A 16,116-nucleotide genomic window follows, 5' to 3' on the forward strand; every position below is an offset into this window, starting at 1 on the left:
GTACAATTTTCGATTACCTAGGGAGCTTCATATGGGTATCAGTAGAATACTAAAGAAAGCTTTACCTGAAGCAGAGAAGGGAAAAATAAATAATCAGAACTAGAAAGGAAAGAGATGTGGTATCTGTGATCGAAAGAATGACAAAAAAAACAACAATGTCGTGCAGCAAATGTTTCCGACCCATGTGCGGCGACTGCAGGGCATAAGTTTGCAAGAATTGCATTTAGAAAAATGTTACTTGTAAATAGGTCGCAGTTTTGTTGATAATAATATATTTTAATTAGAGGGTTTGTAAATTTTAATTACGTGTTCTTTATATGAAACGAAAAAATCAAGAAAGAAATATTGATTTTATTTTTTATATTTCTTTTGTAAGAAATTATGTTCTGCTGTCAAAAAACCTTGACAAAAATAAGTTATGTTTCATTTTTTTAGCATTTGTCATTATTAATGAAAAATAAACAGAAAATGGGCTTACATGATTCTGTTCCAGCTTAAATTATTACAAATTATACCGAAACAATGAATTATGTCTGTATTCATTAATTTGATCAATGACGTTACCAAATTGCTTAAGAATAATTGATAAAATGATAGTAAGATAAATTATTACATATTGGTAATAATTATGTTTGTATTATAATGAATGAAGGAGAAAGGAGATTGAATAAATAAAATTCATTAAATGATATTTCTCTCGAGGTTGATTGCCTATGTGAGCAGCTTTTAGCTAGTTTAAAGATGATATACTTAGTAAATTGGATTAAAATAAATACATCTTCATGTGATAAAAGATATATAGAAAAGAAATGTATGGAAAATATGAATCTGAATATCAAACCAGATCGATTAATTAAGTAAGAATCAATATACAGTGTGGGACAAATTGATACAATTATGCTGGTATGCATATTGAAATTTGATATTAATGAGAGTAAAACTAAGAAGAAAATAAAATGGAAAATATTAACTGGAAACGGAAAAAAAATTAGGGTAAAGTATCCATCCCCCTGGGAGGGAAAGGAACGATTCTGGCAGTAAACAGGGAAGTTAAAACACAGATCAGAAAGAAAAAGCATAACGAATGGATGACGGACGAAATTATGGATCTAATGGAAAAGCGAATGCAACATAAACAACAACGTAATCAAGACAAATACAAACAGATACACAAAGAAATTCGCCAGAAAATTAAGAAAGCAAAAGAACGTTGGATGGTGGAAAGGTGCAACGAAATAGAACAATTGCAGGAAAAAGGAGATAGTTTTGGACTACATAAGAAGATCAAAGAAATATCGAATATACACAAAAGCCACCACAGAACAAGAATACGGAACGACAGAAACGAATACATAGAGTCAGAAGAGGAGATAGCAATGGCGTGGAAAGAATACGCAGAAAGACTTTTTAATGAGGAAAGACCAACACAACCAACGCGCAAACTTCCTTCCGAAAACTTATCAGGGCCATCAATAATGCGAAGTGAAATAGAATATGCAGTTAGAACCACAAAGATGCATAAAGCAACAGGTCCAGATGAAATTAATATAGAAGCAATAAAACTACTATACGAGGAGAATATCGAAATCTTGGTAAAGCTGTTCAATAGAATTTATGATACTGGTTACATTCCGCGAGAATGGCTGCAGTCATCCTTTGTGATGATCCCAAAAACAGCTAATGCCACAAAATGCAATGAACACCGCTTAATCAGTTTAATGAGTCACTTGCTGAAACTCTTCCTTAGGATATTACACTCAAGAATGTACAAGATACTAGAAGAACTTAGCGGGTCACCACAATTCGGTTTTAAGGGAGGACTAGGAACAAGAGAGGCAATTTTATGTTTGAACACCTTAATACAAAACTGTTTAGATCAACGAAAAGATGTCTACCTCACCTTCATCGACTACGAGAAGGCATTTGACAATGTTAAACATGATATCATGATGGAACTACTACATAGGGCCAACATGGACCAGAAGGAGATCAGAATTATTCAGAATCTATACTGGAACCAAATGGCAAAGGTGAGGATTGAGCAAGACCAATATACGGATGAATTTGAAATTCGGAAAGGTGTCCGCCAAGGCTGCATACTCTCTCCGATGCTTTTTAATTTATATGTTGAAAATATATTTGCGGAAGCATTAGAAAACACGGAATTAGGCATTAAGGTGAACGGCATACCAATTAGCAACCGACGCTATGCGGACGACACAGTGATTATAACTGATAATTTGGAAGATCAGCAGTTATTACTTGATAGGGTGAATAGCATAGGTAAAAAATATGGCCTCAAAATCAACATTTTGAAAACGAAATATATGGTCATTAGCAGAAACCCTCCAGAAAACCCAATAATATGCATAGGTGACGATCGCATAAAACGCGTGAAAACTTTTAAATACCTTGGCACCACAATCAATGACCAATCGGATCCACAACAAGAGATAAAAACCCGAATACAAATGGCAAGACAAGCTTTTGTGAAATTCAGACCGCTCCTATGTAATCAAAACCTAAATTTCGAAATACGCTACAGAATGGTCAAGTGCTACATATGGTCCATCTTGCTTTATGGCATGGAAACGTGGACTTTGAAAAAAACAATCTATCAACAAACTTGAAGCATTTGAAATGTGGTCATTGAGAAGAATGATGCGCATACCTTGGGTGGATAGAGTTCGAAACGATGACGTCCTTAAGAGAGCGTGGAAAGAGAACTCTTTGAATTAATTAAAAAACGCAAGATTGGTTACCTTGGGCACATATTGAGAGGAGCAAAATATGAAATACCACAGTTAATCCTACAAGGGAAGATCGAAGGTAGGAGAGGAGCCGGCCGCAAACAATTATCCTGGTTAAGGAATATTAAAGAATGGACAGGAATACACAATACAGGCGAGCTGTGTCACGCCGCCAAGAACAGAATTCTAGTAATGAGATAGTCGCCTACGCACTTTGGTGTATGGCATGTTAAGAAGAGATCCATCCCCCTACTAGACTAGCTGTTGTATGGAACCTGTCGTACCTGAATCGAAATGAGAGCTACATTGGCGATTAAGGAATTGCCTAATCCCAGACCGGACCCGCGAGGAAATCCACGAAGCATCGTTGGACCCAACTCATGGACAAAGACATAAAGTATATAATATTATTAACATTATATACAGTTTAACAAAATACGAATTTTCTTTTAAATTCACAGACAATGTTTATATAACAATGACCTACATAATAGTTAACAAAACTAGAATAACAAGGTCGATAATTTTGCAACTAATAATATCAAGCAGTACTCTTCTACTCGTCCGTAACATAAATTTATAAAAATAATACTAAACTTCTCAATTTTAGGTCAAATTGACTAAAACAGATTTACTTTTTGTTTTTCGTATTTACTGTATGATACAGCTGGCACGTTAATTCTGTTTTCTCAGCTTTTGTGGTGTGTTTACGCTTAAAAAAAAACAAAATACAAATGCTGTGTTACTAAAAGAAAATCTTTGATTTTAAAACAGTCATTATGTTAGCGCAAGCTTTTAACTTATATAGTTAAACATTGATTCTGAAAGCGCATTATTAATAATTTTTCCTGTAATAAAGATGTTATTTTCCACAGTTCATCAAATATAAGAGAATCTCTAGATTTAAAGCATCAAAAGTAACAAAAAAAATTACTCGGAAAAAAGAAAAAATACTTCAACTATGATTAGTTTTTCGTACAGTGAGTTGCAATAATATTAAATTATTTATTGCATCTCTATACGTGCAGAAAAATAATATTTTTTTCATATTTGATGATCTGTATCTAAGACGATTATTGAACTAACCTTTCGAGGTTTTGGGACCACTTTGACACTGATATCGACTTTAATCGGCTCCTTGCGTTTGGTTGGTCGGACTGATGGCGAATCTGACTCTCTTTTGGGATTTGCCTGGTCCGTCCCTACCAAACACAAGTCAATTAGATATTTTAAACATTACCATTTGTTAATTTATTTACTATTTTTTCACTACGATTACTAATTATCTACTATATCACAACAAATAATAATTACACTGATAAGAAACAGTTAAGAAACTTTTTCAGTATTCAATAAATGAAAGTCAAAGCGTTGTCTTTACATATGATCATATTAAATCCGTTATATAACATTGGTATGTATTATTGCCCTAGTCTATCTGTGAATAAATCATCGATTTCATTTCAAAATCTCATACAGATATTTGAAAGTTCTAAAAGGTATATGCTAAAGAGCTATATGCTATTTAGCTTGTGCTAAACCAGTTCAGTACAAGCAGTGATCATAGGTTAGTAAGAGCTAAAATAACGATATCAACCGAAAAAGAAAGACTCAAAATGATAAGAAACAACCAAAGAAATGGACAAAACCAACTAACATTCAGGAGTTCGAAAAATATATTGGTAATTCATTGAAAGATACAACAACAGCAGACATCAATATATTGAACAAACAAATAGTCAACACAATGCAACAGGCTCAAACTAAATATTGTCCGACAAGCAAAAAGATGAAAAACTGAGTCAACCCACGAAAACCCTTATAGAACTAAGGCGACAAATGAAAGGAGATAACACAACAAGCAAAGAAGCGATAAATCAAATAAATAAGACGATCACAAAGGCAATAAGAAAAGATATAAGAAACTTCAATGTAGAAAAAACAAAACAGGCAATAGAGCAAAATAAGAACATGAAGGTTTTGAAGAGGAGCGTACAAAAGGGGAAAATAGAAATTAACAAACTGAGAAACAGAACTGGAGAAGAAACAACGAACAGAGATGAAATATTAAGAATAGTCGAAGAGTTCTACACAGAGTTATATAGATCAAGAAAAAAAGATAACAATACGGAACCTCCAATTACACTAAAAACTGGGGTATTAAACCAAGGATCAGATTTAATGCCCGATATAACAAAACCAGAAATCAAAGAAGCCCTGAAGAAAATTAAAAATAATTGAACCCCGGGTGAAGATGGAATAGTATCAGAAGCACTAAAAATTGGAGGGGATGTATTACTTGAAAAAATTAAACAACTTTTCAATATCTGCCTTCACAGCGCCAATATTCCAACAGACTGGAACAACGCTACCATGATTCTATTACACAAATCAGGAGACAAAGCAAATTTAGAGAATTACAGACCGATTAGCCTCCTCAGCCATATATATATATATATATATATATATATATATATATATATATATATATATATATATATATATATATATATATATATATATATATAAGTTGTTTACGCGAATACTAGTTAAGAGAATGGAAAGAAAATTAGAGACTTATCAACCAAGGGAACAGGCAGGATTCCGAAAAAGTTACGGAACAAATGACCATCTACAAAGTATAAAAACCCTAATAGAGAAAGCAGTGGAATACAATAAACCTCTAGTTCTAATATTTATCGATTTTCACAAAGCCTTTGACACAGTTGAGCTAAGCAAAATATTACAGGCGCTTAAAGAATGCAGGCTAGATTATAGATATACTAAATTATTATACAAAATATACCTGCAGGCAACAACCACTGTCAGATTACATACTAACAGTAATCGCATAAAAATAGAACGGGGGGTTAGACAAGGAGACCCAATGTCACCTAAACTTTTTAATACGGTGCTAGAACATGCTTTTAAGAATTTGGATTGGATGACAAAGGGAATAAAAATAGATGGAGAATATCTAAACAACTTACGTTTCGCCGATGATATACTTATAATAGCTGAAGATCTAGGTATGGCAAGAGAGATGGTACAGGAACTCGTTGTGGCTACAGAAAGTGTAGGTTTAAATATAAATATCTCGAAAACAAAAATCATGACCAATTTGGTACCCAACCAGAACATCAGTATTGGTGGGAAAGAAATAGAACTCGTAGATAGATATAAATACCTGGGACATGAAATTATGATTGGCAGGGACAACCAGACTCATGAACTGAAGAGAAGAATCGGCCTTGGGTGGGCAGCATTTGGAAAACCGAGAAAAACTTTTAAAAGTGAGCTGCCCACATGCCTAAAGAGAAAGGTATTTGATCAGTGCGTCCTCCCAGTCTTGACGTACGGAGCAGAAACACTTACCTTAACAAAAGCAGCAGCTACCAAACTGAGAGTCACGCAGAGAAGAATGGAGCGGTCCATGTTAGGAATAACTGTGCGAGACAGAATAACCAACGAAGACATCAGGAGAAGAACCGGAGTGACTGACATCATCGAGAAGATAGCCAGACTAAAATGGAGATGGACAGGACACATAGCCAGAATGACAGATGGGCGATGGACAAAGAGGTTATTGGAATGGAGGCCAAGGGAAGACAAGAGAAGCGTCGGTCGACCACCTAGAAGATGGACTGACGATTTAAGAAGACTCAATAAAAACTGGATAAGAGCGGCGCAAGATAGACGGGGTTGGAAACATGAGGAAGAGGCCTATGTTCAGCAGTGGACTCTTGAGGCTGGATGATGATGAAAAGGTATATGAGGGCTATAGCAGCTTATAACAAATCCGTGAAGACGTACATTTTATTTTGCCTTGTTTTTAAAACAATCATAAAAAGTGAAAAAGTCAACATAAATCAACAGGTAAAAAAGTTATAACCCGTTAAAGTGATCGTACTCGTAAAATACCATCAAAGTGGAAGGGAGAACTATCCGAGCTCCATTTTTTTTTAGAATAGAACTTCGGAATTGGAATTGAACCGTGCTGAAAAAATTTGCAATATCAGACAATCCCGGAGAAATAAATTAATTTTTTCCATAATAAAGATATTGAACTTTACTAATATTTCGTAAGAAATATTAAAATTTCAATATACAGTGCTAGTCAAAAGTCCGTTCCCTCCCTCGTATCTTTTGAACAGTTATTGTTATAATAGTGAAATTTGGAGGGAGGTAATAAACAGACGTAGGCTTCTCAACTAGTCATAACAGGTGACGTAATAGTGACAGATGACGTTACAGCGCAACTGTGACAGATAATTTTAAATGGGACCTTATGGTAAGTGATATCTCGTTTGAAAGGTATTGAAAATACCTATTCAGTCATAATGATTTTGTTTGAGTTTAAGCTCATTTTGATGAATGAATTAAATAAATATCAAAATTGTAGCTTATCATTTAATTAATAAATATTTAACAACCAGTTCTTATAGTAAGTGTTCAAAATGTGCTCCATATACTTCCTGACAGTAATGCATCCTATTTCTAAACTCTTCTATTTCTCGTTCAAATGTGTCGGGGGAAATTGTCCTACATTCTTTAACAATTCGTTGTTTCAAAATGTCAATAATGTCGGGTGCTGTAGCTTAAACTTTAGATTTCAAGTATCCCCACAGAAAAAAAATCTAATAGTGTGAGGTTCGGTGACCGAGCTGGCCATTATATGGTACCTCGCCGTCCAATCTATCTACCATCATATTCCTCATCTAGGTAACGTCTTACTGCACCATAATGGTGTCCAGGAGCACCATCTTGTTGAAACGTTATTTCCAATTTGCCGAATTCATCTGGATTATCCTCCAGAATTTCAAGTATTAACGGTTCAATTGCATTTTATAACATCTCCAGATACACTTCACCGGTTAAGTTAGTATTGAGAAAAACAGGCCCAACTATGTGGTTTTCCAAAATACCTGCCCAAACATTTAGTTTTTTTAGGAATTGAGTATGTGTTTCACGAAAGACGTGAGGATTTGTGTCACTCTAAGACCTGAAATTGTGTGTTAACATTTCCATTGGGAGAAAAAGTACTTCCGTCACTAAAACAAATTGTTTTTATGTAATCGGGCTGTTAGTTAATTTTATTGGACATATTTTCACAGAATTCTAGTCTTCGATCGGGGTTATCATCTGAAAGTTGGTGCACAATTTTTAATTTGTATGGATGAAATTTGTTTTCAGCCAACACTCGGTATACTGTCTTTTGACTGATTCCATAGATAGATGCAACTTGGGCTGTAGAAGAAGTAGGGTTCACTACCATTTCTGAAATTATGTCAATTTTTTTGTCATCACTAATTGTTGGTCGACCAGATCGTTTGCTATCTTGAACACTACCTGTTTGTTTAAATTTCCGAAGAAGCTTCCTTAAATAAGCTCTCGATGTAGGGCCATCGGGGTACCTCTCATTAAAAAGACGTTCTGCTGCATGGAAAATATTTCCACATTCACCAATTATTAACACAGCTGCTACTTATTAGTAGTATATAGAAGATTATATAAATGATGTTTGTTGGTTTGGTCGTACTGTAAGAATGGTATACGTTCTTCGATTCATCATGTTCTATTTATAGTAATACCTTACACGTTGTTGTACGTTATGTCCTTTTCAGCGTCACCTCACCTTTTGTTTTTTGTGATAACATATTCATTAGCCCATTCTCTTTCATTTACCGCTTCATACGTAGTAATTGAACCAATAACAACTAAGATACGATATAGTGCTCTTTTGGCAATGTTGCCATGATTTATTTTCTTGTTGACATATTCGATATCCCACCCTCTTTCATTTGATTTCTCATACATCAAAATCGGACCAATAGCAAAGGGGATACAATATAGTGTCGTTTTGATAATGTCTTTCCATCTATTTTTTGTGTTAACGTATTGGATATCACCTTCTCTTCCATTTAACGTGTTACACTTAGTAATCTGACTAATAACAACAGAGAAACGATATAGTCCGTTTTGGCATTGTCTTTGCGTTTGTTTTTTTGTCCTTACATATTCATTATTACCTCCCCTTTCCATGGATACCTTGGACATTGTTGAACGTTGAGCCGTTTAAACGTTACAAGCTTAGTGTCCTTTTTGGCAATACGATGCCGTTTTTTCTGTGTATACGTATTTGTTCAGCCTTCCCCTTTCCATCGAAACCTTACACGTTGTTCTACGTCAAGCCGTTTCGGCGTTATAAGCTTAGTGTCCTTTTGGTAATGCCGCCATCTTTGTTTTTTGTGTTAACGTATTCGTTACCCCCTACCCTTTCCAACGATACCTCACACGTCACGATCCGATGAGCCATTTTACCCTCACCACAAAAAGCCTCAATAATGACCAGAATGGACCTTAGCGATTTCTTATGGGATTTAACATGGGAAAATAGCCAGAACCCATGCTGCCCCTTTACTAAGCAAAGGCGGACGTTAGAATTTTTATTAATTAAATGCCAAATTGAGGTTGTCTAAAGGATGTATACTGTTTTGTTCTAAAAGAATATTAAATTAATTTAAATGCATATTTCTTTGTTTCTCATATGAATTTTCATATACAGATTGAACGAATTTAAAACGGAACTTACAATTTAATATATGTCTGTTTGAACTGCATTTGAAATAGTTGACCAATATAAAACTTGGACAAAAATAAATCCATACCCGGTGATAGACATTGTATAAAATATCGTTCAACTATCTGTCTCCTTTTAGGACGCACCATAGTCTATAGCGCCGCCCAAAGTCAATGTTGTCAATCGCCGTGTAATAATCCGATTTGCAGATCTTTTTGCGAGTTATATCTTCTTCGTATCTTTAAATAAATCGGATATTTGCCTATATTTTTCATTGTATTTACCAATTTACTACAACAGACTAATAAAAAAAATAAACTTAATGGTTTGTAGTTATTTCCTTTCTTTCCTGTAAATATTTTATGGTTAACACCTTATTTGAAAAACATCTAGAGGAATGAGATTGGCAACACCGCTCAAAATATCCATCTGACTGCTTCTTAGGCTTAGATAAAGGAAAGAGGAGCTTGTCTAATAGTCGGAGAGATAGAGCCGAAATTTTGAACTGATCAGTAATATGACATTTCTCTATTGGAATATATTCATTGTAACTGGGTTAAGACTTTGCCTTACAGGCGGACGCCCCTCGTGGTACAGGGGGTGGCTATACAGGGATAAAGTTGTAATTTTTTTCGGAAAAATTAACGATCGATAATATGGCTGAAAATTTGCCCAGAGTAAGATCTTAGTATAACTAGACGAAATCCCAAAGGGCGGACGCGAGAGTGGATACATAAGGGGTGGCGGACAGGGGTGAAGTTGCAATTTTTTGGGGAAAAATTAACGATAAGTAATATGTCCGCCATTTTCATGGCTCATTATTTAGCCCCTAAAAACTCTAAATCCAAAAGGGCGGACAACTGGGTTGGTACAGAGAGCCATAAAACGGGGTCAACTGTACCACTTGCCTGCGCATTTTAGGTCTCGGTAACAATTTTGAAACTGATTTTATTATGATATTTTTATACCGATTGATTTGAAAATTTGTATGCTCACTTTTGTTACTATTCTGAAAAACGTCAAGTAGAGTTTTTCTCAAAATTTCCGTAAATGGAAATTTTCGTAATTTTTTGAGGTAAAATCTAATTTGTAGAATCCTATCGATTTTCTGTAAGTTATACCATGATTTTTTTCCAAAAATTTTCAAACGATTTTTCCGATAAGAAAAAAAAAATTAGAAAAACATTTGATAAAACTCTACGTCATCGTCTGAATCTTTTATAGAATATTTTGTAGTTTTAAAATTATATTATGATAATGTTTTTTTTTCAAACTAAAGTCATATTTACTTTACAAATCACATTTTTTTCTTAAATATAAATATTTTACGAATTAATCTTTAATTGAATAAATGTTTGATATTAGAATGAAAAACAAAAAAAAATATTTTTAATATAATAATCAATTGAAATTATCTGATGATTGATAAAAATTAATTATGAAACCGGTTAAGTGATTTTATTAAATTAAAGTAATTTTATAATGTTAACTATTGAATATTTTCGGTATAACAAATAGTAATTTTACTTATTTTTTATTACTTCATCCCTGTATAGCAACCCCCTGTACCACGAGGGGCGTCCGCCTGTAAGGCAAAGTCTTAACCCAGTTACAATGAATATATTCCAATAGAGAAATGTCATATTACTGATCAGTTCAAAATTTCGGCTCTATCTCTTGGACTATAAGGAAGCGATAGGTGGTTTGACAGCATAATAACTGCTTGTTTAGTCTAGTTTTCACAGTGATTCTAGGCAACCTATTTGGGTGGAGTTTTGACTTGTTCTTGAATGAGTTCAGAATCCAGCAGCCCGCTGAAGTATTGGATTTTTATAATATAATTATTTGACAACCTTTTGTTGGCCAACCACCTAGAGCGGAGTTGAGCCGAAATACATTGATTTCGTATGTTCCGTTTTAAATTCGTTCAATCTGCAGGTACATACTACATGTAACCTAAAAATAATTCGATCAAAATCAGAATTTGATATAACCATAGTTGAAAAGCAAATCTTCAATATTTACAATATCTTGTTTAACAAAAAAAAAAAAATAAATAAATTGGATCTATGAAATTTCAACCTTTCTCGGATCATGGATAAACTGGCTCTGTGTAGAATTTTTTCCAACCTTTGAATACGTACTTCAAGCCCTTTGATATTAAGTTTTTGGTCTACATCTTCGTAAAAAATTAATTGAATTTTGACAATGTGCCAGTTTTCGTAAAGAATCTCCAATTTCCGATAATTTTGAATAACGCTGGGCCCATAACGGTTTCTTAATATTGTTCTGAAGCTATTTTCTTGTGGCATATCACAATAAAGTCGTCCCAGAAACGCAACTCAGCAATATTGGCAATATCATTTTAAAGTCGTCTACTTTAAAATCTATAAAATATATCTAAATTGTCAATATAAATGAGTCCGATAAAATTAAAGTATTAGAAGAATTTTTCACCAAGTAAGAAAAACAAAATTTGTTTGATTTATTAATGTTTGTATTTTGAGAACGATTTCCGAAGTGGAGATTAAAACGCCAATAAACTTATTTTAACCTTAAATTGTGGCTTATTCCTAAAAAAATAATAATTTTTTATGTATTTTAATTTAAAAAACAAAAAAAAAGTATTTTTCGTGACGTGTGATATGAATGTTTAAATTCAGCGTTTTTTATACATATTTTAAATGCTTCACATTTGTTGTCAAAACTTAAAATTGAAGTTTTAGGCAATATGTTTCGAAGATTGGCTTCTAATAATAAAAATTCCATAATGACCGGTCAATGGAATTGATAATAGTTATTTATTGTACAAGACGCTAAAATTGTACTTTATCTTCGAGAGCGTTTTTTAGCGTCGAGACGTCAGTCGAGACGCTACTTATGCTCGAGAAGATAATGCGATTTTATCGTCGTGTGCAATACAACATTTTTTTCTATAGCAAGACTTCAAGTTCAGGTGAAAAATAGAATTTCAAAGAAAATTGTAATTTTTAGCACAAAAATCGCAATTGTGTTGCTCCGTTGCTAGGGATATGAATTACTCTGTCAACAAATGTCAAACAAATGTTACGTTTTGGTTTTTGCAGAGAAAAATTGCAAATTGCAATTGTTGCGTTTTGTGTACAAAGTGAATAAATACGAAATGGACGGAAAAGAATTGACACAAGAAAAGGAAAACCTGGCATCATATGTAGAAAATGCAGCGTTGGAAGCAGAAAGTTTATTGTTGCCACAAAAATCTAGGATGATGTATGAGAAAGAATACCAATCTTTTAAAAAGTGGAAAAGCATTAAGAATGTCAAGTGAGTGAAAAAATACTTCTGGCGTATTTTTCTGAAAAGTCGAAGAAAGCGATGCCATCGTCATTATGGTCGTATTATTCGATGCTGAAGCGTACGTTGTTGGTGAATGAAAATTGTGACATTTCTAAATTCAGCAAGTTAACCACCTTACTAAAAAACCTGAGTGGAGGATACAAAGCTAAAAAGTCCAAAATCCTGGAGTCAGATGACATTATTAAATTTCTGACAGAAGCTAGTGATGACGTCTATTTGTTGATGAATAACCTTCATGAGAGTGAAGTGAAAAAACCTGAGTGGAGGATACAAAGCTAAAAAGTCCAAAATCCTGGAGTCAGATGACATTATTAAATTTCTGACAGAAGCTCGTGATGACGTCTATTTGTTGATGAAGGTTATTGCTATTTTTGGTGTGCATGGAGCGACTAGGTCCGATGAATTGTACAAGTTAGAAGTGTTTAACGTGGACGAAAATCGGTGATAATCGTTTCATTATCTGATACTAAAACCAAGCAGGAAAGGTCGTTTTGTATTATTGACAAGAAAAATGGACTGAGTTTCTTGGAAATTGTGAGAAAGTATATTGCCTTGCGCCCCAAAAACGTACCTCACAGTAAGTTTTCTGTAAATTACCGACAGCAAAAGTGCACTACTCAACTGGTGGGGATTAACACTATATATAATATCCCCAAGAAGATTGCAGATTTTTTTAAACTTGCAAATTCAGAAATGTACACGGGGCATTGTTTCCGTCGTTCTTCAGCTACTATGTTCGCAAATTCTGGAGCTGATCTAGTAAAAGTTTAACATTTAGGTGGATGAAAATCGTCATCTGTTGCAGAATCTTACATTGAAGAGTCAATAAGCAATGAGATTGCTGTATCCAAGTGTATACTTGGCGGACCAGAAAATCAATCCAGTACCTCGAATCAATTGTTTAAGCAAACGAGAACAAGCTGTGATGCTCCAAAAATAGATATTTCTAATAATGTTAATTGTAAAATTTCAGTTGTTTTTAAGCCTTAATGTGTTTGAATTTGTAAATTTTATTGAATAAAAAAAAAAGTTAAAACATTTTATCTACTGTTGCTGTTAAAGTGTCACTTTATCTACCCTTGCGGTTAAAGTGATACTTTATCTACTCAAAACAGTTGTTATAGCAGCACTTTAACATGAGCTATGGAAAAAATATTATTGATCTAATGAGAATCGTAAAAGCTGGTAAAAATCGTTAAACATTTATCTATTTAACATCTTTATAGAAACTGACTTCATTTGCTGCAATATACAAATATTATAAGAAAGTTGCCACCTTTAAAATTCATTTTGTTTTTTGACGATAGGACAAAATTATTAAAAGATATCGAATTTTTACCGTTGAGTTGATACAAATTTTCTTTAAAATTTGATTTCCCGCGCGTACCTGACATTGAAAATCACCGATCGCTTCAATTTTTCTGAGAGAAAGATTTATTTTACACAAAAAGTCCTAATGAACATTTTCGTTTACGTCTTGTGGAGATATATTAGCACGAACGAAAATAAACAAGAAGAACGTGACAAGGAACTTCTTGAAAACTAAATCGTTACGTAGATTTAATATTTAGCCGACAACATGCATGCGAAGAAGATGGGTTTTTAGATCTTATTATAGTTAAAAATTTAAGACAAATTTAGATATTGAGTGTACAAAGGATCTTGAACAAAGAAATGAGAGTTGACAAATATATCAATTGATCGTCAGCTGTCATCTACCATAATTAAAATTTTCACTTTTAAATGATTTTTAAAACTGTCTTGTAAAATATAATAAAATATAATTGTTTATCATTTTAAATTTTGGAAACTCGTTTCTTTCTGAAATATAAGCGTCTTCATAGTGGTTATCAAAATTAAATAAGAAAATGCTTACTTATGCTTGACGGTTGTGTCTTCCAATTTTTGAGTAAGAGCATGACATTCGTTCGACAATTTTTCCATGAGTTGATTTTGAGAGAAGATCATGCCCTCTAATTCGCTTACAGTGGCCGCTGCAAAACATCAATTTCATCTTTAAGATGGTGTTTTCGGCAAGTTAGCAACTTAAACGCTCAATAGATCATTTTATCTTAAAGTATTGTTATTTCCTTTGAATCTACACAAGTCGATCTGGGTCGAGTAGTGTTATATCGAGTAAATCGACTGTGTAAACTGTTAGGTATTCGAATGATGTGTCATGTAGGTATAATGTATCAAAACGTAAAAAAATGACTAAATACACACATCAACTTTTAAAGATCATTTACTAAATTGTCTTTAATATCGATATTTATTTTAGAAAAATATTTATTTAGAAGTTTTCTAGTTTATTTCATTATTACAAAAAAAAAAAACTAGAGAATTAGTACCACGCATATCTGTTTATGGTCCCCATATCCCTAGAGGGGAAGAAGACTTCATTAACATTAATAATAGGAGACTTTAATGCTAAATTAGGAAAGAACGACGAGTTTAGACGAAAGTAGAATGGAAGTGTATGGATATGACAAATGAAATAACAGAGACACATATTAATGAACGACTAATTAATTATTTAAAGAATTAATTTTACAGCTAGAAACTTCAACGAAAAAGTCCACTTTCGATCGAAATACCAAAAACGAGATTGATTTCATATTTTCAATGAATAAACTTATCATTAAAGAAGTCTTCTTCTTATTCTTCCTCTTTATAAGAAATTCTGCTTGTTCATTGGCGGATTAATACCTCTATGAAAGGTTGTATCTCCATCTTTGCGCGGACGTTCGATACTTCTTCTGCCGATTGGTGACTTATCTCTTGCTATTTTGACGACACGGGTCTCCTCCATTCTGCTCATGTTGTTATTCCATTATTTTTTTCTATTTTGTCTCCATTCATTTATACACTGTACGTTACATTTTCTTCTGATGTCTTCACTTCTCTTTCGATCTATCAGCGTATTTCCTGTAATTCTTCTCAGTACTCTGATCTCTGCCGTTTCCAGTAGCCTTTGCGTTGTGGCTGTGTCGGGTCTTATTTCTGAGACATATGTCATTATTGGTATTACACTGGCTTTCTAAATTCTTGATTTCATCTCAGTGTTAATGTATCTGTTTCGTCATATATGGTTATTAAGGCATCCTGCGTCTATTTGATTTTTGTACTTGATCTCTCTCTTGTTTGTCCAGGTCTCCATAGCTAGACAGTGTAATTCCCAGGTATTTTATTTCCATTACTTGTTCAATACTGATGCCATCAATTTCTAACTAACATCTGGTTGGTTCTTTTTTGACTACTATTGTTTTAGTTTTCTGAGACGAGATTGTTATATTAATTTCTTTCACTCTTATGTTAAATCTGTGGACCAGTCTGTTCAGTCTATATTAATATTGGGCTATCAATATAGCGTCGTATGCGTAACAAAGTATTTTGATTTATTTGTTTCCCATTCTGCATCCTCTTTCTTTGTTAACGCTTTTGATTATT

The 16,116-nt window shown here is 33.5% G+C and overlaps 1 protein-coding gene across 1 annotated transcript in view; it reads right to left on the bottom strand.

Moving 5' to 3' along the window:
• Positions 1 to 16,116, bottom strand: part of LOC140449684 (serologically defined colon cancer antigen 8 homolog) — a 62,306-nt gene that overhangs the window by 17,032 nt on the left and 29,158 nt on the right. Inside the window, exon 10 of the mRNA XM_072542964.1 lies at positions 14,543 to 14,660. Within this exon, the coding sequence (XP_072399065.1) occupies positions 14,543 to 14,660 (118 nt within the window). The remainder of the gene's footprint in view (positions 1 to 14,542; positions 14,661 to 16,116) is intronic.

Source organism: Diabrotica undecimpunctata, chromosome 9, assembly GCF_040954645.1.
Source record: "Diabrotica undecimpunctata isolate CICGRU chromosome 9, icDiaUnde3, whole genome shotgun sequence".
NCBI classification, from domain to species: Eukaryota; Metazoa; Arthropoda; class Insecta; order Coleoptera; family Chrysomelidae; genus Diabrotica; species Diabrotica undecimpunctata.